We start from the raw sequence: 22216 nt of genomic DNA, 5'->3' as shown, positions 1-22216 counted from the left end.
CACTTTTCAAGCATGTCACAAACCAATGCACAGACTACACACAGTTCCCACTATAGCAACTCACGCTGGCCAGCCCTCAAATGTGGAAACAGTGAAGAGGGCCATCATGCCTGACAGCACATTGTCAAAGTTGAAGTCACTGTTGAGCCAGAGGCGGTCACGGACCATTGGGTGAGCCACATCTCCATCCTTGTACACAATGAATGTGCCCCTGAAATTGTGGCAGGAGGGTGGGGAGAGGAGAATGGACAGAATAAGATGCAGGTATGGGTTACAGTTGGGCTTAAAGCAGAATTCAGGAAGGTAGGTCCAGTCCTAGGATGTTTTTCAAGCATGTTAGTCCTAGAAGGTAAACCTGATACAAATCTGATACAATTACTACCTGCAGAACACACAATAGTAAAGATTAGAAAGCTGGGCCAAAGCTAACAAAATTAAATTCAACACAGAGAAAAGTAAGGGCGGAAAAATGAAATGCACAGATATAGGATGAGGGACACCTGGCTGAATGGGACTACATGTGAAAAGGATCTAGGAGTCCAAGTAGACCACAAGTTGAACATGAGTCCACAGTGCTATGTGGCAGCTAAAAAGGCAATGCAATTTTAGGCTGCATCAATAAAAGTATAGTGTCTAGATCAAGGGAAGTAATAGTGCCACTCTATTCTGCTCTGGTCAGGACCCACCTGGAATATTGTGTCCAGTTCTGGGCGCCACAATTCAAAAAGGACATTGAGAAACTGGAGCGTGTCCAGAGGAGGGCGACTAAAATGGTGAAAGGTCTGAAAACCATGCCCTATGAGGAACAACTTGGGGAGCTGGGGATGTTTAGCTTGGAGAAGAGAGGTTAAGAGGTGATATGATAGCCCTGTTTAAATACTTGAAGGGATGTCACATTGAGGAGGGAGCAAGGTTGTTTTCTGCTCCTCCAGAGACTAGGACCCGGAACAATGGATGCAAGCTACAGGAAAAGAGATTCCACCTCAACATTAGGAGGAACATCCTGACAGTAAGGGCTGTTCGACAGTGGAACAAACTCCCCCGGAGTGTAGTGGAGTCTCCTTCCCTGGAGGTCTTTAAACAGAGGCTGGATAGCCATCTGTCGGAGATGCTTTGAGAGTTCCTGCATGGCAGGGAGTAGGACTGGATGGCCCTTGTGGTCTCTTCCAATTCTATGATTCTATGGGCCTGAACAGACAGGCCAAAACAAAGCTGCTTTGGGTCACTTTGGAGGTAGGCTGTTTAAATGACACTTTTATCTTAAGAGACCAGAAGATGAGCCAAAGCTGTGCTCCAGTCCGTAGGGCTGGAGTGTGGCTTTGGCATGGCTTCTGGCCTCTTAGGACTCATGCAGCATTTAAACAGCATACACCCAAAGTGACCCGAAGCGGCTTTATTTTGGCCTGTCTGTTCAGGCCCTATGATTCTACAAAAATCCAGTTTTTAGCCCCACAAAAGTATAAAACTACTACTTTGGCTTTGAAAAGCACATCTGGAACCTGGGATACAGCCCGCCTAGCGGAATAGGCGGCAAATTATGTGTGATAATTCCCGCCTGCATCCTGCATCCCAGCTGCATCCTGTTGGGGTTTTTGTCCATGAGATAAGCTCCTAGGTAGGATTAATAATTTGATTTGAACTAGTGACTTTAACTACAAAGCTACTCTTGCAACCTTCCTTTCTGCTTCTCAGCCCCCCCCCCCAAATTGTCACCTTGGTGCCAAATTATTCTTTCTTTAGAGAGACACATTAGGACAATATTCTGTCCTTCTTTGAAGTGAAAATTAGTCATAAGAGGCTGCAGGTTTAAGGAGAGGGATAGTAAAGGGAAGGGCTGCTTTCCTCTTTTACCCTTTAGCTATTCAAAATCACCCTCTTGAAGCTGTTTCTCCCCCTGCAGAGGAAAAGCAGCTTGGGATGAGACAGATGAGCAAAAAGATAGCAGCCACAGCAGAGAAAGGGGCAAACAGTACCATCTGTCCCCAGCCCCCATTTCTACTCATGATTGCAAATGACTGCTTTTCAGAACACAAATATAATGAAAAAATGAACCACAACCCCAGGTATCTTTCATGTAATGTCTTCTTTGGATGTCTGTTTCTAGTTTATGCCATGAACGATACATAATAACCTCCTGATCATGATTTGGCACTAATTCAGATTCGAGCCTCCAACTCTGATTCCTGTACAACTGTACGTATGAATCAATCACATTACTGCTAATAAAATAATGATATGTGTTGTATTTTGCCATTCTTGTTTCATTGGAATCTGTACTAAAATGGAAAGCAACACAGCAATAGAGTAGGAAACAATAATGTTGGCAACAGCTTCAAGAATGGAATTGTACTAATTGATCTTTACCAAACTGATTTAGTAATTATCTTGGCTGGCTTTCTCAACACTAAGACAACAACACAGAGTCTTGATATATGGTAGTTAGCTAGACACTCTTCTCTGCTCATAGCTGTACCGTTGGCAAGGCAAGGTTGGTACCTACTTGCACTCACTAGGGGTGTGCTTGGCCTCATCCGTGCAGCTGTAGAATTTGCCCTGGAGACAAAAGCAAAAGGAGACTGAAGAGTAGGCAGCAATGGAACAGGAGGTATTGTCTTCTGGGGAAAACTTCTATCCCGTTACCCTAGTACACAATGATACAATATCGCTGCTGACATTTAACGAAGACACTTCATAAGGCAGTGCACCCTAGGAAGAGGCATACCAGTCTTTCCAGCAGACCAAGGAACCATCTTTACCAATGCTATGTTGTGGCACACACATTTATTTTTTATTCATATGTAGAACTAGATGCTATGCTTGACATGTGGCTGCCACTTAAAATGGCAACCCTGGTTGGGGCTGTTCTCCTTTTACCTGAAAAGTTTAAAGCATATTACATCTGCCATGACATCATCTTGTCATACATTTCCTCACATGATGTCACTGAGCTTCGGTTAACACAGGAGCAAGTAAAGAATATGCAAAAAGACTAAATTTAAGAGGGACAGGGAAACTAGAGCCCCATGTCAAATGCTACTTGTGTCTTGCATATTTTACATTATCATTGTATTACTCCCAGTGGGGAGAAGGACCATTTGCCTGTTGTCAGACATGATTATTTGAAGAACCACAGTGATAGATAAGCAACCTTTTCTTCATAATGATGGCCTTTATGCATCACACATATGGGTGAATGAACAACAAACTTACTTGCAGAAAGTGGACAGCAATAGTGGCTTCATTTACTGTATATACTCATGTATAAGTCTAGAAATTTAGGTCAAGAAATTGACCCCAAAAACTTTGGTTGACTTATCCAGGGGTCAATGTAAGTACTGTTTCTTAACTCTTATTTAACAGAAGGACTGGTGAAAAGCAAGAGTATAATATGTGAAGCACTGACCCCCTCTACTCTCTCATCCATCCAGTCTTAAGAGTAAGCACAGGGTTATGTCTCCTGGAAATTTATAAGCTCTTTGACATTGCTTCATCCTTTAGATCCTTTGCTATACACTCCTAAATTTCACCCTTGACTTGTCCACGGGGCATAGTAAAATCTATAATTTTGGCCCCAAAACTTGCCCTCAACTTATACATGAGGTTGACTTATAGTCGAGTATATATGATATATAGCAAAGGAGTACAGGTCTAAATGTGTCCAGCAGAGGAGTACAGAAACCAAATTAATCAGCAGAAATAGGTGACTTCTCAAACAGCAACTTCCAGAAGGATGCTGTCTTGCTGGCACAGAATATGAGACCACCCTGAACATTAAGTGTATGTGAATGGAGTGCTCAAGCCATGAGAAGGCTGATGGAAAAATGCTGGGAGAACAATGTCTCGAGTGCCATGAAATGAAGACACAGACTTGGGAAGAAAGGTGAAGTCTAGCTCAGACACCATACCATGACATTTTGAGAATGTCAACCTAAGGGTGCAAAGTTCACTAGCTCTTCAGGCTGATGTAGTTGCAACCAGAAACACCAACTTGTGTGATAGGAACTACAAGAAGTTCAGTTTTAGAATAAACCGAGGCCATACAATAGATAGGCTCCAGTTTGGAGTCAAGTCTTAGAATAGTATGACATTTCTTTTGCAATCACCAAAAGCATTTCTTACCAATAGTTAGAAGAACACCCAAAAAACCTGTTATCTTGTGAACAAAAAGGCAGAAATGGCCACCAGATAGACATGATTGAAGAAAATGCAAACCTATTCTGAGAAGAGGATAGCAGGAAGGATAACAGGAAGAAGGATCTACATTGTGCTTGGTACCTCAGTACTTGTTACTTCAGCTGAGGTAACAAGTACAATACCCAAAGAAATTAGACCACTTAATAACAGGATTTTCCAAGCAGAAGACTTGAAGGTTAAATTTGGGACCTCAAAGATCCCAAGGATGAGGTCTTGAATGGAAAGACATGCCATGGCATCAGAGAGCAGATGCCCAAAAGGTATACTTTTTCCCTCAGTGAGAGAGCACTTCTAGATAAAAAGGCAACAAAGGCATCACTGGGAACCGATGATTCCACTGTGCTATGATCATTATGTAATTCTTCCTTCTCAAAGTGTATTTTGGAGAATACCTTGAACAGGAGAGGGTGACAGGGGAATATGTGAAGATACTCCTAAGCAGTGGTGAATGCATCCCTCAGTGGCATCAGGTTGAGCCCTGCTTTGCTGCAGAAGAGGAAATAATATTGATGACTCTCTAAAGAGGAGAACAAATCTACATCTTGGGTTCCCTACCTACAGAAGACCTGAAGGCATGGACTGTACTTCTACTTGCAGGACTAGTATCTGACACAGTTCAAGATGTTCATCAACACATCTCTTGCCTTTGAGGAGGCTTATCTTTATGCATTCCTGAATACAAAGGAAATCTATTTCACAGATGTAAGCATTCCTATGGGGCCTTTCTTCTAGAGAAGAAAAATTTAAAGCATGACCAATCAATAGGCTTGGAGGAATTGGTTCTGGGTCCTCTCACTGTCTTCATAGCTGTCTACTTAAGTCTAAATCAGATAAGGATTGGGTTGCCCCAATGTTGCTGTTTTAATGAGGTTCTTCTGAAACAAAAGAAGAGAGGAAGGTTGGATTCATTAAAATTGCATCACTGATAATGATGAGGACTTAGCCATCTAATGAGCTGGGAAGAGAGAAAGAAGTTTGACGAGAAGCAGAGCCAGCGCACTTCCAGGCTGCGGGGGAAATGTTTGCCAGGGGGCAGCTGGTAGCACCGTACAATACCACACAGTTCTTGATGGAAGACCATGACCAGGAAGAACCTGAATTGAAGACTAGCCTGTGCCCCAAGAGAGCTGCCACTAAGTGCATGATTTGCATTCAGTGGCATAGTAGTCAAGTCATTCGTGAAGATGACTATGGAATGTAGTCCTCCTCTGCTCCTACTTCTTAGGTCCCTCCGAGTTTGAGCACATATCTCTTAGTCTTCCCCTTCTTAGAAGCAGTGAGCATGACTGACCTTCTGGGCACCGGTAGAGGCAACAGATCTGAAGATGGAAGTCATCAGTAAAGCACTGTATCTATTCACTCAAACCAAAGACACTGATATCAAGCTCTATGATACAAACTGATGGATACATGAGGTCTGTGTTGGGCAAGGAGTGCCCCGGGTGCCTCAGAGTCCTAAACAAAGAGTAAAGTGGCCAGAGCCAATGCTGTACAAACACTTGAACACTGCTGGAGAGTAAATTTAGAATCTGAGGCAAAGTCAGCTGCTTGTCTGAAGCATCTTTCAGTAAAAATTAGTGCTAAACCTTAAAGACTAGATCCCCTGGGCCTGCTTTGTAGAGCTTTGGCAATAGTGACAGGGGCTGATCCCACAAGCCTTCTCAGAGCCCAAGAGGCCCTCCTTGTGCCCATCAGTGTGTGAGGCTATTGAAGGAGTACATTTCTTCCTTAGCTAATACATTTCTCCTCCCAAAAAACTTGGAAGTCCTTAAGATCATAAACCAGAAGGCAAAATCCTTGTACCAAAAAGGATGAATGAAGAGAAAACAAATACACAAAAGCCTAGGTAGAACAATAAGAATAAAAAGGGCAGTGAAGCAAAAATTAGTCAAGTCTAACAAAGGTGAAGAGAACACTTTTCCAAACTGCAGTTGAAAAGTGAGAGAGAATATGTATTCTTGAGCATATGCAATGCAGTGGGATGACAGGCCTCCTGCTCTGTTCTGAGAAGGCCAAGAGTAGGCAAAGGGCAGCTTTCCAGGATCCTGTTGGAATTCTAACCCCCATTAACCCAAGCCAGAATAGCCAATGATAAGGAATGATGGGAATTGTAGTCCCACAATCTCTGTAGGGCCTCTCTTTTCCCACTCCTGTCATGGGGTGGAATCCATATGTGTGTTGCACAGAAATAACAATAAACAGCAAGTCCTACAGTGGAGACCATTTGATAGGAAGTGCTTTCAAATGCTTATATAACAACTATGACTAGTTTACCACTGATTTTTTTTTACTACTATGCCTTTGTATGTGTACTTCTTTTACCTCTCTTGAACATGCATTTTTCTTTGTGATGACTTAGGTTGAAACAAACAAATCAATTGGCTGGTATCTACAGTGAGGCCTAGGATATGTTGCTAGGAAACACTGACAGTGCTTGTCCCAGAGAAGCGTGTGCGCGCACACACACACACACACAGCATGAATACGTGCACTCTGTACACACACACACACACTGTATACCAACTTAATCTGAACCGCCCCATAGAAATATTCAGACTTTACCTTAAATAGCTGGACACCAATGCAAGCAAACATGAACTGTAGCAGGGTGGTGACTATCATGATGTTGCCGATGGTACGGATAGCCACAAACACACATTGTACCACATGCTGTTGAGAAAGAAGGCACATGGGATGTGAGATGGCCAGCAGGGAATTATCCCAGCCCTCCATAGTGCTATATGGGAGGAGAGATAGAAGCAAGGCGGGAAAAGGCCCCAGTCCCTATAGCCACATGCTGTGGGCAGGAAGAGTCAGGCCGCCTTTCAGCTTCACATCTTCAATGTCTGCTCTTCAAATGAATCTCTCACCTTGAGTCCCTTAGCCCGGTTGATGGCTCGGAGAGGACGAAGCACTCTCAACACTCGCAAGATCTTAACTACAGAGATGGCACTGGAACTGAGGTGGAAACAGGAAGGGAGATGTCAGAGGTGCTGGATAAAAAACCAACTTCCTTTTCTGTTATTTCAGACAGGTAATAACTTAACCTTGCCTGGACTGAACTAGTGTAATTTATTTCCTCTCCTTCTTTTAGGGCCTACCTCAGCTACTTTGCCCATTCCCGTCACACTTACTGGATGCCAAAGGAGATGAGTGAGACACTGACAACCAGGAGGTCGAGAAGGTTGAACCAGTTTCGGCAGAATGAGCCCTTGTGCAGGAAGCCACCATAAGCAGTCATCTGAGGACAGAAATGTGCTAAGTGCCCCATTCAAAAGTCCATGCTCCACTCCTCCCTCAAAGTTATGACTCAGTACCAGATGCATGAACTATTTTTTTCCACCCAGTTGCTCCACAATAACCAAATGGTTCTGCTCCCTGTCTGCCAATCTTAGTTATATTTGAGAGGCATGATGGTAACAAGGCTGAATGTATGAGTCCTGCAAAGCTAGACAGACAGATAAGACAGGGATATAGATAAAGAAGGACCAAAAGACAGACAGACAGATAATACAGGGATAAAGAGAGAGAGAGAGAAAGAGAGAGAGAGAGAGTATACCACAATTACATGGAGAAAATCCACATGATTGGCACCAGGTGCAAAACTCAGCTTCCTAACTATGTGTTTTCTTCTCTTTTAAGCATATGCTTTCACAGTTTTAATCCTCAGTTTGCCAAGATGCGTGTCTCTGTGTGTGGACAATACCTATGCATTCTAAGAAACTGAACAAGATTCCTAGTGATCAGATCAGGGCTTTTGTATCTGGTCTAAATCCCTATCCTTCTCCATTGCTTAGAAAATTAGAATAAGTCATGGAAAAGAAGAAAATAAGTCAAAACACACAAGTCTTGTTAATGTGTATGATGCATAATAATAATAATAATAATAATAATAAAGGTAGCAGAAATAAGTTTTTGTTACAGGGCAAATTTTAATTTGTAGGCACAGAGTACTGACAGCTCTTTTTGATCTTGTCCTATAATGCCGTACTTTCATCAAACTCATTTAGATGACAGGCATTGCACTACCACTGTTGTGGTCATACCAGGGATAGGCTGCCTTTTAATAACCTTCAGCTCACTCTTTGCATTGAAAAAAACACAACAAGAATGCGCCTTCAACACCTCTAGCAGTTAGCGCACATCTATTCCATCTTGTATTACCCCACAGTGTATGACTCATGCTTAAGACATAAAGAGGCACTGATCAGCCAAGGTCTACAGTGCAGCACTCTCATATAACAAGAACTGCACCACCCAGAGCTCACAGTGAAGCTGGCTGGAAATCGCTAGCAGAATGTACTCCCACTAGTTGTTCTATACAACACTGCTTAGAAATATTGGAACTAAATTTGTGTTAAAAAATAATGCTAACTAGCATGGTATAGAAGTTTGAGTGCTGGACTAGGGCTCCAGGAGAACAGTGTTTCAATCCCTGCTCAGTCATGGAGACCTGTGGAGTAGCCTTGGATGCAATCATGCTCAGACTCAGAGGAAGGCAAACAACAAACTTTTCGGAATAAATCTTGCCAAGAAAGCCTTATGAAAGGGTCTCCCTAAATCGAATAGATTTGATGCCACATGGCAGCAACAATATACCCAGCATTTTCCAGAATTATGACAGCAGTGGCAGGCAAGAGCAGCTGATTGTGTATCCCACCGGCCTGGAACAAATGCTCCTCTTCCAAAGGGGGGGGTAACCCATACATTGCTTTCCCTTCAGTCCCTCTCATCCCCACTCTCTAAGTTTGGGTACCTTTAGCAGATCTCAACAGTGAAGATAGACGTGAAGGCATAGTCCAAGTAACCGATGCTGAGTGGAGGGGGGGAAAGGGAAGAGGGGAGACAGAAAAGAAAAATAAGGAGAGGAAAGAACAGAGAACAAGGAAAGAGAAAGAAGAGAGAAGATGAAGAGCAAGATGCTCGTCTCCTCCTCTTTCTTCCATTTAAACAGGATGTGGCTTACATTATGGAAAAGAGTGTGCCCGGATAGGGTCCTCGGCTGCTAGAGATATCTGCTGAGGATGGGGTGAAGACTATGAGAATTGGTGAAGATGTTGTGAGTGGATCAGCTTGTGGCACCCAACACGGAGCCAGTGGAGGAAGGAAAAGTAGCCATCTCAATGAGCCAGTAACACAAGGTGAGATTATAAAGATTTAGACCCCACAGGAACTAGGGAGGGAAGATTGAGGCAGGAAGCAGAAAGGTAATCTTGGCAGATTATAGGTGGATCTTGGTCAAGGAGTGGCAAATTCAAGGGCAAGGTTTGGGGGACAGCCGTAGTAGACTGGACTGGAGAGATGAAGCTAATAGCAACTTCCAAAGGCAATGAGAGAATAGACTACCCCTCGACACAGTCTCTTCCTTTGAGATTTTACTTCTTCTCCTAGAAGATGAGAAAACAGCAAAAAACTCCTAACTACTTCATGTGCCAGCAATTTAAATCTAAATGAAACAGTAAACTGACTAAGCCTGCCAAGCAGAACTAGTCATTGTGCTACTGCTGCTCTACTCCTCCGACAGAAGGAATCTTAGTATGAGATACAGATAACTATGGAACCAGGACCTCAGACAATTCAATTATAGTTTTATACTGATTAGACTTTTCTTCCTGAAAGAACTTTAGCAGCATTAGAACTTCTACACACCCTCACTAAAAAGCTACACTTCTCAGAATATGCTCATCCAATCCATGTGTTCTTGCATCTGTGGATTCACCAACACGGCTTGAAAATATCCCCACTCCCCCTCCCCCCAAAAAAATTCCATAAAGCAAACCTTGATTTGCTATTTTAAATAAACAACACCATTTATTATCCCATTGTATATAATAGGACTTGAACATCCATCAATTTGGGTATCCATGCAGGGCCCTCCAGTGAATACCAAGGGCCCTATTACAAATGCACATGCATAAATCTGAAAAAGCTACAATAAAATAAATTTAGAAATCACAAGTAACTAGGATGCTACTGCAGTTTAAATGAGAAGAGCAGATGTGGCCCAAACAACGCAGAAGAGAAAAAAATGGGATGAAGCAGCACCTGAACTTACACTTCCCATTTAGGGAAGTCATGGAGTTCACGAGAAAACCAACATGGTATAGTGGCTTGACTGTTGAACTCTGGAGACAGGGTTCAAATTCCCGCTCAACCAGGGAAACCTCAGGGGTGACCTTGGCAAGTCACACCCCTCAGCCTCAGAAGAAAGCAAAGGCAAACCCCCATCTGAACAATCCTTGCTTGAAGGCACACAACAACAACAACAAACAACAACAACAACTTGATTGTTCAGTGAAAATCGGATTGACATTTGTTGACAGTCTACATACGCGCATTATACATACACTCAGGCCTGTTACAGACTGCAAAAATAGCGCTGCTTCGGGTCTCTTTGGAGGTATGCTGTTTAAATGATGCATGGGTCCTAAGAATCCAGAAGCTGCACCAAAGCCACACCCAGTGCTTAGGAATGGAATGGGGCTTTGGCGTGACCTCCGGACTCGTAGACCCATACATTATTTAAATAGCATACCTCCAAAGTGACTCGAAGCAGCTTTATTTTGGCCTGTCTGTAACAGGCCATAGATTTTTTTTCGTACAGTTTCCGTGTTGTTCCTGGAGGATGGAATCCAAGCAGGTGATTATAAAAGCCTGGGGAAGTTTGTATTCTGCAACATGGGCATTTGCAATATTGGTTGGGGATGATGGGGAATTGACTGGATGGCCCTTGTGGTCTCTTCCAACTCTATGATTCTGATACTATGATTCTAGGAAGGGCTAATTTTCCGTATACCTTGAGCCACTGGGAATTAGTAAGCCTCCTGTTTGGCAACCCCAGATGCACCTGCTTCACATCATCTACCTCTTTCTTTCAGATTATTGTCCCGTTCCAAATTGCTGCTTCACTCACAACCTTCACTATTGATTTTTGATGCCTTAGGGATGGGATGGGCCACCTGTGGCCCTCCAGATGGTGGACTGCATCTCCCATCAATCCAAGCTAGTATAACTAATGGTAAAGAATTTGGGAGGCTGCAGTTCATCAACATCTGAAGAGCTGCACTTTGTGCCCTAAAGTCATGCAAATTATTGGGAGAAGCATGCCTCACTCCTTGGACTCATTTAATTAGGCTTGCAATTAGAAATGGCTGATTCACACCCATCTCTGGCAGTCAAGATGCCACTAAAATCTCTCTGTACAGTAGTTCCTTGTTTCACTTCCTTTGTTTATCTGCAAGCTAAGCTATCCTTCACTTATGAAGGTCACATATCAGTTCTTTGAAATATGAAAGGGAAGGATATATATTTTTACAGCTAAAAAGGTGCACACTTGAGAGAAGGTTAACCATCCCCACAGTGGTGTCACTAGGGTTGGCGTCACCCAATGCGGTAACTCATGGAGTCACTCCCTGTTGATCTCCTCTTATACCACACTATACTGAATCCTTACTAATGCTTTCTGTATTAATGTTACTCATAATTTATAAATCCTGTATATCACCAAATGTAATAGTAATAGTCGTGACAGCTAGCAAAATTAAAATTATATCTTTAAATTACAATTATCATAAGCACAGCCTAAATGTATTTACATGCACATAGTTTCATATGGTTAAAGTTGAAAATTTAACCATATGAAAAGATGTTATTTTTTGTAAAGACCATTTTAAAAGAATTGTTTTTAAAAAACAAAACAAAAATCCCCGTTATATTGATTTTAAAACATAAATTACCTGGGCTGGGCCCAGGCATGAGGAAAGTGAGAGCAAGCATTGTGAGAGGCAAGCAAGGGAAGCGGCACACTACAAGCAGATCAGATGAGGTGAGATGGGAGAGATGGGAAGGAAATGGTGAGAGTGCTGGAGTGCAAGGAGCAAGGGAGAGATGCATTGAGAGGATATGGAATGAGGTAAGAAGGGAGTGGGAAAGACAGAAGAGCAAGTGATGCAAGTGGCGGAGTACAAGAAATAAGTGCAATGTGCATTGCAACCACATGAGATGAGGAGAGGAGGGAGCAGGAGAAATAAGGGTGTGAATGATAGGATGTGTAATGTACAGTACAGGCAAACTCCACTTCAGGAATGCAAGCTCTCAGCAGGTTGAGAAAAGCTTTATTCAGCCATCAGAGTTGAAAACAGCACACAATTGTTGTCAGGACTGAAGGTCCTTCCAGTTACACAGTATACTGAAAGTCCAAGCAGCCCTCCCATTTATCAGCCTTCTCCCCATTTATCAATGACTCAGACTATTCAGTCTTCCCAGATGTCATGGGAACTGTTTACTCACACATGTATCTTGCTAACTTAAATACAGTCGGCCCTTCTTATACATGGATTTTTTTATACACAGATTCAAGCATCCATGGTTTGAAAATGTTCAAAAAAGTATAAATTTCAAATATCAAACTTTGATTTTCCATTTTTTATAAGGGACACCATTTTGCTATGCCATTATATTTAATGGGACTTGAGCATCCACAGATTTTGTTATCCATGGGGGATCTTACAACCAAACCCCAGCGTAAAACAAGGGTCCACTGTACACATAAAAGAGGAATTCAATTCACTTCTAGAATGTAAGCTCTATTAGGGAAACAAAACAGTGTTACAAGGAAGAAGATATAGAAAGGATGAATATTGAGAAGTACAAGGATAGTGTTAAGGGAAGAATTGCCTGCACATCTTCCACACCGGATTGGCACTTGCTTTGAAATATGTGTGTGTGTGCATTACACCAAGGAATACCTTTTGGCATTTTCAAGGAGGTAGCTTGTATGTTAGCCTTTTGCAGCAAAACAACAGGATCCGTTAGCTACCCTTGTCTACTGAAGATTATCTATCCTTAAATATTTTATTTGGCATGGTTTCTTTCAGACTGTAGCCGCCTTTAATAGATGTAAGGAGTATTGCCTCATTTGGTTGATATTTACACACATCAGTGGATGGGAGGATGTAACTAGTGAGGTAAGAGGGAATGAAGATATTAAAATGTACAGACATTAATCATTACCTTAGCCAGCATTAGCAAACAACAGCTGGGTGGCAGGCACAGATGAGCTCCTTAGCATGTGCATTTTGATGAAAAGATGAATAAGTAAAACAAAGTTATGGTAGACTGTTTTCTAAAATATTTATTCAGTATCTCTGGAGGAAATTAGGCCATTTCCACCCCTTCAGTTATTGTCTTTTATTTTCCTCTGCATCTTGCTCTCTGAAACACTTTCTGGGACCTGTTGCCTTATTTTCATGGATCTGTATCTTTACATCATCAGTGAAAAACTGATGGCAAAAATGTATTAATCTGATCTTGTGTTTCTAGTCGTCCCAGTCTACAGACATAACTTGTCTCATCTCTCATCCCAGCGTTCTTCAGGAGCCCAAACATACCAATTTGGATAGAGAGAGGTTGGAAAATGTTGCCTGCATCCAGCATATTTACTTAACTACCTTATTCTGTGCAATCGAACCGAAGTGTTCTGATTCTGGTTCTCCGTGCCCTGCTTAGGGTTGCTAGTTGAAATAAGGGTCAGGCTCTTGGCTCTTTAGGATTGTGTAAGAAGAAGAATCCAGCTGGCAGGTATTACTTGCAATGAACAAGGCTGGCGACGGAGTAGTATTACCTTGCAGCAGAATGCAGACACACACCTACTGAGATTTGCGTCTCTGCAGCAACCATTAAAGGAATAGAAGCCCGGTCCCTTATCACCTGATACCCCTACGTTTCCCCATAATCGTTAACTAATGGCAAAGTAGATACAGCACAGTATCTACACTGACGGCAAAGAAGATACAGACTCCTGGCTTGCTAATATGTGGCCATCAACTGTTGGTCATGCAAAGCCACCTGCAGAATATCCTGTTATGTTCCTATATAAAGGTGTAATCTATTTTTTTCCTTTTGGGGATTGACTACTTCTGTGGATCAAGAGAGATTTCCTGGCCCAAGGACATAACCTTGGGGCCCACAAAATGTGTGGGTCCTGGCTGTCCCCACCCCCCCCCAAGGTCCCATGTGCCGCCATTCTGTGTTGCGCTCCAGAGAGTGTTGCTAGGCGCCTGTCCGCCATTGGAACGCCTTCTATCAAGCACCTGCGGTAGTGGGAAAATCACACACCCCTCCCCTATTAAGGCTCATTCCCCTCTCTATCAGCCATGCCCCTGCAATCCCCCCTGCTACACACACACACATATTTAGGGAGCCCCCAGCAGCCCACTTCCATGAGGCGGGAGACCTGAAGCCGTGGGAACACATGCCTGCGTGGGTGGCATGCCGCGCAGGATAGGAAGGGAGACAGGATAGCTCATCATGGGCAGCAATGCCTAACAATAAGGCTGTAGGATGAAAAGAGCTTTTTGGACTAGTCTGGGAAATTGGGCATGAGGTGGGTGAGGTTGACCCTTCAACAAGGGGAAGGAAAAGAGATTTTTCCCACTGTCTTGTGTGTGTGTGTGTGTTGGAACCATTATAACATGGAAATCCCCATCATCCTGTGCATTTCCCCACATGCCCTGATTGTTAGGCAGAGGGAAGGCACCTTATAGGGAAGTAATAGGAAGGAAGGTTAGTAATGCAATCTGTTTGAAACGGAAAAATCACAAGATAGAAAAGGGAGGGGACAGGAATGGTCACTCAGAAACTAATGTACGCAGGACAAGAAATCACCTTAATTAAATAAAATGCACAATATATTCAAATGCAGAGGATATTGTCCTTGACTCGGTTGGTTGTTTTTTTAAGTGATAGCAAAAGGGTGGTGTTTTCCTGCCTATGAACTGAGTTTTCTAGAGGACAGTTTGTTCTGAGTCACCCTGGGCAGAAGATCATTGAAAGAACATAGCAGGCGCCTTGTATTGAATGAGACCATGGTCCATCTTAGTTCAATATTGTCCGCATCCAGGGTGGGAACTTGTGGCCCTCTAATTGTTGGACTGCAGTTCCCATCAGATGTAGGCAATGGGAATGGATGATTAAAGTTGCAGCTGAGCAACATCTGGAGACTGGACTATATTGTGGACTATGGACCCAAACAGACAGGCCAAAATAAAGCGGCTTCAGGTCACTTTGGAGGTAGGCTGTTTAAATGATGTATGCGTCCTGAGAGACCAGAAACACGCACAAGCCAATGCTCCAGTCCTAAGAACTGGAACACAGCTGGGCGCAGCTTCTGGCCTCTCAAGAGCACGTACATTTAAACAGCAACCTTCCAAAGTGACCCAAAGCAGCTTTATTTTGGCCGGTCCTGTATGGGCCCTATATTTTTCTTGAGCAGGTAATTCTTCCTTACAATACTCCCAAGGGAAGAAGACATCACAATCCCTCGACAGAGGGAAGCCCTGAAGGCCCAGCCACCATATACCAGCAGCATGGCTCATTGCAGTAAACTTTGTTCATCGTACCATGAGGTTTATAAATACAGCCTGAAGGTCAAGCAACCTAAATGCCAGTGGGTTAAAAGAAAAGAGATCCTTCATATTTTTGGAGGGGAGAGGTTTCCTCTCAGGGCCAGCTCCCATGATAAGTAATCAGGCAGCAGCCTCAGGCAGCAGAGGATATGAGGGATGGCAGTGGTAGCGCAGCCCTGTTGTTTGTGTTAGATGATAGAACTGTGCATTAAGCCTGCCTTGTGTGTCCAAACTTGATGTGCGGACTCAGGGGATATGGAAGATGCCATTCTGTCACCCTCACCCAGCTATATGAAAAACTTGCGCTGTCTGTCTGGCCCACCTCGGGTCTGTATGTGCAATTTGGTGTTGTTGGTAACCACTCTGAGTCAATCTCGACTCATGGTGTCCCTGTGGATGAGACAGTCCCAAGACCCCCTATCCCTATGTGCAACAGGAGGGCATAATGACTCTCACCACAGGCAGAAAAATACCTTAAGTTGTCCCTGATTGCACAGAGGTTCCTGCACAATTGGGTGGTTTTAGATTCTGACTTTAATCGTCCTATAGATATAATGGCTCTACAGAAAGAAGTCACTTCAGATCATGCAGAGGGAAACATAGGGGCCCTCCAGGTACTGTTGGTCTGGGGGCATCCCATGTTGGACTTAGTCAGCAGAGCCAATAGGTGAGGAAACATGAGAGTTAAAAACAGGAAAACGTCTGGAATTTTCCAATAGTGCTTTTTGGACTTAAGCTCCCAGAATCCCCTCATTAGCAGCTTAGCCAACAGCTATACTGGCAGTGAGGATGTGTATTCTGGGAGTGTAGTTCTCCAAGTAATTTCCCCAAGTTCTGGTTGTAAGGAGATATATCATTCTGCTCCCTTTCCTTACAGCAGACCATTGATATCTGCTGGGGTTTGGGTCCAGGACTCCTCATGGATACCAATCCATGATGCTCAAGTCCCATTAAAAACAGTGGCATAGTATAAATGTGGCCCCTAGATAAAAATGGCAAACCAAGCTTTGCTCTTTGGAATTCTCTGGAGCAGCAGAAAAGAAGCTTGCTCACATCTTCAACATGACACTCCTTCATCATGAACAAGGGCTATCAATCACCTCTTAATCTTCTATTTCCAGGCTGAACAACCCAGCTCCCTAAGTCTCTCCTCATAAAGCAGTGGTTTCTCCAGACCCTTCACTATTTTGGTGGCCCTCCTTGGACGCACTCCAGCTTGTCAACATCCTTTTTGAATTTTGAATTGTGCTGCCCAAACTGGACTATCTATCTACCTACCTACCTATCTATCTATCTTTCTAGGGTGGCACTATTAATTCCGTTGATCTAGACACTATATCTCTATTGATGCAGCCTAGAATTGCAATTGGTCTTTTTAGCTGCCGCATCACAACTGTTGACTCATGTTCAATTTGTTCAAAAGAGGAGAAGGGAAAGCCAGCCAGAGAGACGGCTGCTGCACTCTTATATCGCTCTCTCTCTCTCCTCTGCAAAGGTTTCTTTCTCCTTCCTTCTGTTCGCTCCTCCATCTGGCTGGCGCTGGGCTTTAACCACCCGACACCTGACATCCTGCCTTCTCTGGCTCTGTGGCCAGCAGGGCCTTCGTCTATCTCGCCCCTTTTCAGGCCCCACAGGTGTGTGGGGGCTGCCTTCCTCTTCCTCCTCCTTTTTGGTGGGGAGAGCCAAGGTGAGGCAAGGGCCAAGATGCAGCAATGGCAACGCAGGGGAGAGATGGCCAACCCCTCCTGGTTCTTCCTTCCTGCCAATTCCTGGACAGAAAGGAGCTGTGAGAGACACTACCATCCTCCCCTGCACAATCCTGGGATTAGTAGTTTGTCAAGCACAGAGAGCTCTCTGACAGAGAAGGCAAATGTCTCACAAACCACATTTTCCCCAGGATTCCCTAGCCTGAGCCAGGGACGTTAAAGCCAGTCGTCTAACTGGGTTATTTCTGCATGTGTCTTGGACCATAGAGACGTAATGCCTGCTGCGTGAGTCAGCTCAAAAGGGAGACACTGTGGAATTCTTCCTGGATGGAATGTTGAAAGGGAGGACATGTCCTGGAAAAGGAGGATGTGTGGTCACTCTCAGCTCCGAATTCTTTTTGCCAGATGTCCTCACAGAGAAGGAGACAACTTGGCACTGCAAAAAAAGTAAGGCATTCAAGAAAAAAGTAGTAGGGGACATAACCAAGAGAAAAGCTCAAAACACTCATAGAAATGTAAATTCATGCTCTTGGGCCTGCTCCAAATGGAGAACATTCAAGGAGGATGACAGACAGGACCATATAAAAGTTTAAAACCCTCATACAAAGGTAAATTCATGCTTCTATCATGCTCAGTGTGGAGGACATTCTGGAATTCCTCTGGACAGAAGTTGGAATGGAGGACATGTTCTGGAAAAGGAGGACATCTGGTCAACCCGGGTCTGAGGGCAGTCGCAGGTGGCAAGGGAGGACAAGGTGCTGCGAAGAAATATAGGCATTCAATAAAAAATGGAGGACACAACGAAAGAAAAGCTCAAACTCATGGAAATGGAAATTCCTGCTTCTCAGTCATGCTCAAAATGGGGACATTTTGGACTCCTCCAGGCCGAGGGATCAAATGTATAGGAGATGTCCTGGAAAAGGAGGACGTCTGGTCACCTGACCACTGCAAGCTGAGGGGCAGAATGATAGGAGCACCCCAAAACCCTATTTTGGATTTCCCGCCAAAAGCACAAGCTTCAGAGAGGGGAGCAGTTACTTTTGGGACGAGGGAAACTCTGGCCAAAGCTCAGAAAGTTCTCCTCTCGTTTTATTTGGATGGAGGGGTGAAGTAGTGGTTTGGGGGTGGAGAAAGACCGGGGAGGCCAGGGTTCGAATCCCGGCTCAGCCATGTAACCCATGGGTGGCCGGGGCCAGAAGTCACACTCTCTGGCCTCCTCAGAGGAGGGCCATGGCAAACCCTCCTCTGAAGACACCTGCCAAGAAAACCCTATGATATGAACCACTGAATTACAGTTCCTAGAATTCCAAAGCATTCGCTGTGGCAGTTAAAGTGATGTCAAACGGGACTATTTCTGCAGTGCGGATCAGCCCCAGGAGGAGTCATCTATATGCGAGGGAGGTAACTTAGGCCTGTTACAGACAGCCCAAATAAAGCTGCTTCGAGTCACAGGGGAGGTGTGGTGTTTCAATGATGCATGCGTCCTAAGAGTCCAGAGTCGCTCCAGCCTAAGGACCTGGACTCTTAGACGCATGCATCATTGAACACCACACCTCCCCTGTGACTCGAAGCAGCTTATTGGGCTGTCTGTAACAGGCCCTTGGTCCAAAACACACTGCAGAAACGATCCAGCTTGAGACCGTTTTAACTGGCCCGCTCAGCGCTATGGAACCTGGGAACTGTAGAGTCTGTGGCAGCAGAACTCTCTTTGAGAGAGAATCTTAACAAACATATGTCTCACCAAATGACAGTTCTCAGCATTCCCTAGCATTGAAACCAGGCAGTTAAAGCGGTCTGAAACTGGATTGTTCTGCAGTGCGTTTAGGACCAGACGTTGACAGGGCAACAATGCTATGATGAAACCCAAGTGAAAGGAAAAGAGAAGGAAAAAAGAAAAGAGAGAGAGAGAGGAAGAAAGAAAGAAGAAAAAAAAGAGAAAGAAAACGAAAGAAAGAAAAATAGAGAGAGAGAAGAAAGAGGCCCATATAATCCAGTTTTGACACCCTCCCACTTTTGGCTGGCATGTCTCAACGTTGTGGAGATGCTGGGATCTGTAGTTTGTGTCGGCACCAAGGGCAGTGCTACAAATCCCAGAAGACTGAGCCGTGGCAGTCTCCCGGAGGGGGCGAAGGGGTAAGGCCTCCTCCTCCTGCTGCTGCGGCTGCTGCCAACCTCTCTCTCTCTCGCTCTCTCTCTCTGGGTCGCTGCTCCAGGGAGGCGGGCTTGGCGAGAGGAGAAGAGAGGGATCGCCGGGAGCCCAGGAAAACTCCCTCCTTCTTCCCTCCCCAGAGCTTTAAATCCGGAGGAGCTGTTGGCTTTGGGGCAGAGAGCGAGAGAAAGACATGCTGCCTTTGGCCCAGAAGAACATCCCGAAGAGCCCTCCTGGCCTTCAAGAGCCCGGGAGTTAAGAATCCACCTGGAGACTGCAGGAGTGGCGGGTAAGTAGGGCTCCGTCCCCACTGCAGGGATAACAATCCGCTTTGAGGCCGCTTGCACCGCCCTGGCTCAAGCCTCGGAAAGAGAGAAAGGCGGGACACTCTCTCTCAAGTGAGAGCCACAAGCAACGCTGAGCCAAGGCAGTTAAAGCGCTCTCGAAGTGGAGTAGCAGCCGGCAGTGTGAGGCAACTCCACCATTTGGAGGGGCTTTTTTGGTCCCCCTTCTTTCCACTCGCCAAAAACCCTGGAGCTTTGTGTGCAAAAAAGATAGTGGGACTTGGTGGTGGACTACAACTCCCAGAATCCCCTGGGGAGGATCCCCCCAGGAGTGGACTTTCTTTTTTTCCCTAGTAAAGGTTGGGAATGGAATGGAATGAAAAAGGAGTTGTTGGAAAGGAGTCCCAAGACTTTTCCAAACCGGGTTTCTGCCCCTGGGTCCCAGTCATCCCATCCCCTCCTCCCCCCATAGCCCTCCTCCACCACCTTTTATTCTAGCCACCTCCAAGAGATCTACTTCCCCCCCCTCTTAGTAGTAAGTCTTCTTTTCCCTTCTGCTTCCCATTCCAGACCTCTCTCTTTTTGCGTACTCCGCCGGGAAGAACAGGGCTCAGTGGGAGGGGACTGTCTCAGGTAAGGAAGCCTTTAAAGGGTCGCCCCTTTCCCTGAACAGTAGCCTCTTCAGGGGGGGGAAAGGCTCAGGGGATCCCCCTGCTTCCAAGCCAAGCTGAGGGTCAGACACGTGTCCTAAGTCACGTCGGAACCCGCCAGAGAAGCCAGGATTCCTCTGCCTCAGATCTAAAGGGGGAAGAAAAGGAGAGGGAAGGCAAGGTTGGTCATCATCACCACAACAATAACAGAAACTTGCCACGACAACAATTCATAACTTGGAAGCACACACAGAATGATGGATAATAATGATGATGATATTGTGGGGACTGTGGACTCCAGGATGCATTACTTCCTTATATGATTATTAATCGTTTTGTTTGTGTGCTCCCAAGTCCTTCCGACTTGTGGCAGCGACAATGAAGGCTTTGTCATGGCCCTCCCTCTTGAGGCTGAGAGAGTGTGACTCGCCAAGTCACGTTTCAGGAGGATGAGCTGGGATTTGAACATTGGTCCCAGAGGCATCGTCAACCACACACCACACGGGCTCCTCTAATAATAAGGGTTGTTGTTGTTATGGACTGAGTGCCTGGAGTAATTTTAGTACGTAGAGAGACCTGTACAGTAGTTGAGACTCACTGGAAAGGAAGAAGATTGGCAGCAGGAGCTTTTGGAGACTTCACTCACTCCTCAGATGCATTATTTCCTTACTCTACTTCCTCAGATGCATACTTCCTTCACTCAGACTCCTCAGATGCATTACTTCCTTCATCTACTTCCTCAGATGCATTACTTCCTCACTCTACTTCCTCAGATGGCATTACTCCTTCACTCTACTCCTCAAGATGCATGACTTCCTTCACTCTACTTCCTCAGATGCATTACTTTCCTTCACTCTACTCCTCAGATGCATTATTCCTTCACTCTAGTCTCCTCAGATGCATTACTTCTTCACTGTACTTCCCAGATGCATTACTCCCTTCACTCACTTCCTCAGATGCATTACTTCCTTCACCTACGTCCTCAGATGCATTATTCCTTCACTCTACTTCCTCAGATGCATTACTTCCTCACTCTACTTCCTCAGATGCATTACTTCATTCACTCTACGTCCCTCAGATGCATTACTCTTCCACTGTACTTCCTCAGATGCATTACTTCCTTCACTCTACTTCCTCAGATGCTCTTCCTTCCTCTACTGCCTCAGATGCATTACTCCTTCACTCTACTTCCCAGATGCATACTTCCTTCACTCTACTTCCTCAGATGCATTACTTCCTTCATCTAACTTCCTCAGATGCATTACTTCCTTCACTCTACTTCCCTCAGAGGCATTACTTCCTTCACTCTACTTCCTCAGATGGGGTAGTTTTTAGAGAGAGAGAGACCAAAACCTTGTTAAAAATAATAAGTTTTGTTGTTGTTATTGGACTGAGAGCCTGGATAAATTTTTGGAGAGAAAGAGGTGACAAAACCATGAAAAAAATAACAAGATTGTGGTTGTTGTTATCATTATTATTATTATATTATTATTATATTATTATATTATTGTGGACTGAATACCTGGGGTAATTAGAGAGAAAGATGTGACCAAAACTATGTAAAAATAACAAGGTGTTGTTGTTGTTTGTTATTATTGTGGACTGAATGCCTGGAGTAATTTTTAGAGAAAGATGTGACAAAACATGCAAAAATATATTATATTATTATTATGAATTAGTAGTAGTAGTAGTATGGACTGAGTGCCTGGGGTAATTTTTAGAGAAAAAGAGTGACCAAACCATGCAAAAATAATAAGTTGTTTTATGATTATTATTATTATTATTATTGCTATTATTATTGCAATGAGGATGAGGATGGGGAACTGAG

General features: G+C 44.3%; 1 protein-coding gene and 1 long non-coding RNA gene across 3 annotated transcripts in view; one reads left to right on the top strand and one right to left on the bottom strand.

Moving 5' to 3' along the window:
* Window positions 1-22216, bottom strand: part of CACNA1F (calcium voltage-gated channel subunit alpha1 F) — a 125744-nt gene that overhangs the window by 30611 nt on the left and 72917 nt on the right. Inside the window, exons 24-28 of the mRNA XM_042447643.1 lie at window positions 7329-7435; window positions 7065-7152; window positions 6757-6864; window positions 2501-2553; window positions 65-211 (exon numbers count right to left, since the gene is read on the bottom strand). Of these exons, the coding sequence (XP_042303577.1) occupies window positions 65-211; window positions 2501-2553; window positions 6757-6864; window positions 7065-7152; window positions 7329-7435 (503 nt within the window). The remainder of the gene's footprint in view (window positions 1-64; window positions 212-2500; window positions 2554-6756; window positions 6865-7064; window positions 7153-7328; window positions 7436-22216) is intronic.
* The window catches only part of LOC121922712, a 5516-nt gene continuing 2987 nt past the window's right edge, over window positions 19688-22216 (top strand). Inside the window, exon 1 of one of the 2 annotated variants that reach the window (XR_006102216.1) lies at window positions 19688-19743. This is a non-coding gene — a long non-coding RNA (uncharacterized LOC121922712). Of the gene's footprint in view, window positions 19744-20279; window positions 20372-22216 lie in introns of those variants that run through there. The other variant, XR_006102215.1, reaches the window with a different exon arrangement.

Source organism: Sceloporus undulatus, chromosome 2 (genome assembly GCF_019175285.1).
Source record: "Sceloporus undulatus isolate JIND9_A2432 ecotype Alabama chromosome 2, SceUnd_v1.1, whole genome shotgun sequence".
Lineage (NCBI taxonomy): Eukaryota > Metazoa > Chordata > Lepidosauria > Squamata > Phrynosomatidae > Sceloporus > Sceloporus undulatus.
Note: the sequence above shows the minus strand (reverse complement) of the source record. Positions and strands in the feature narration are given on the sequence as shown.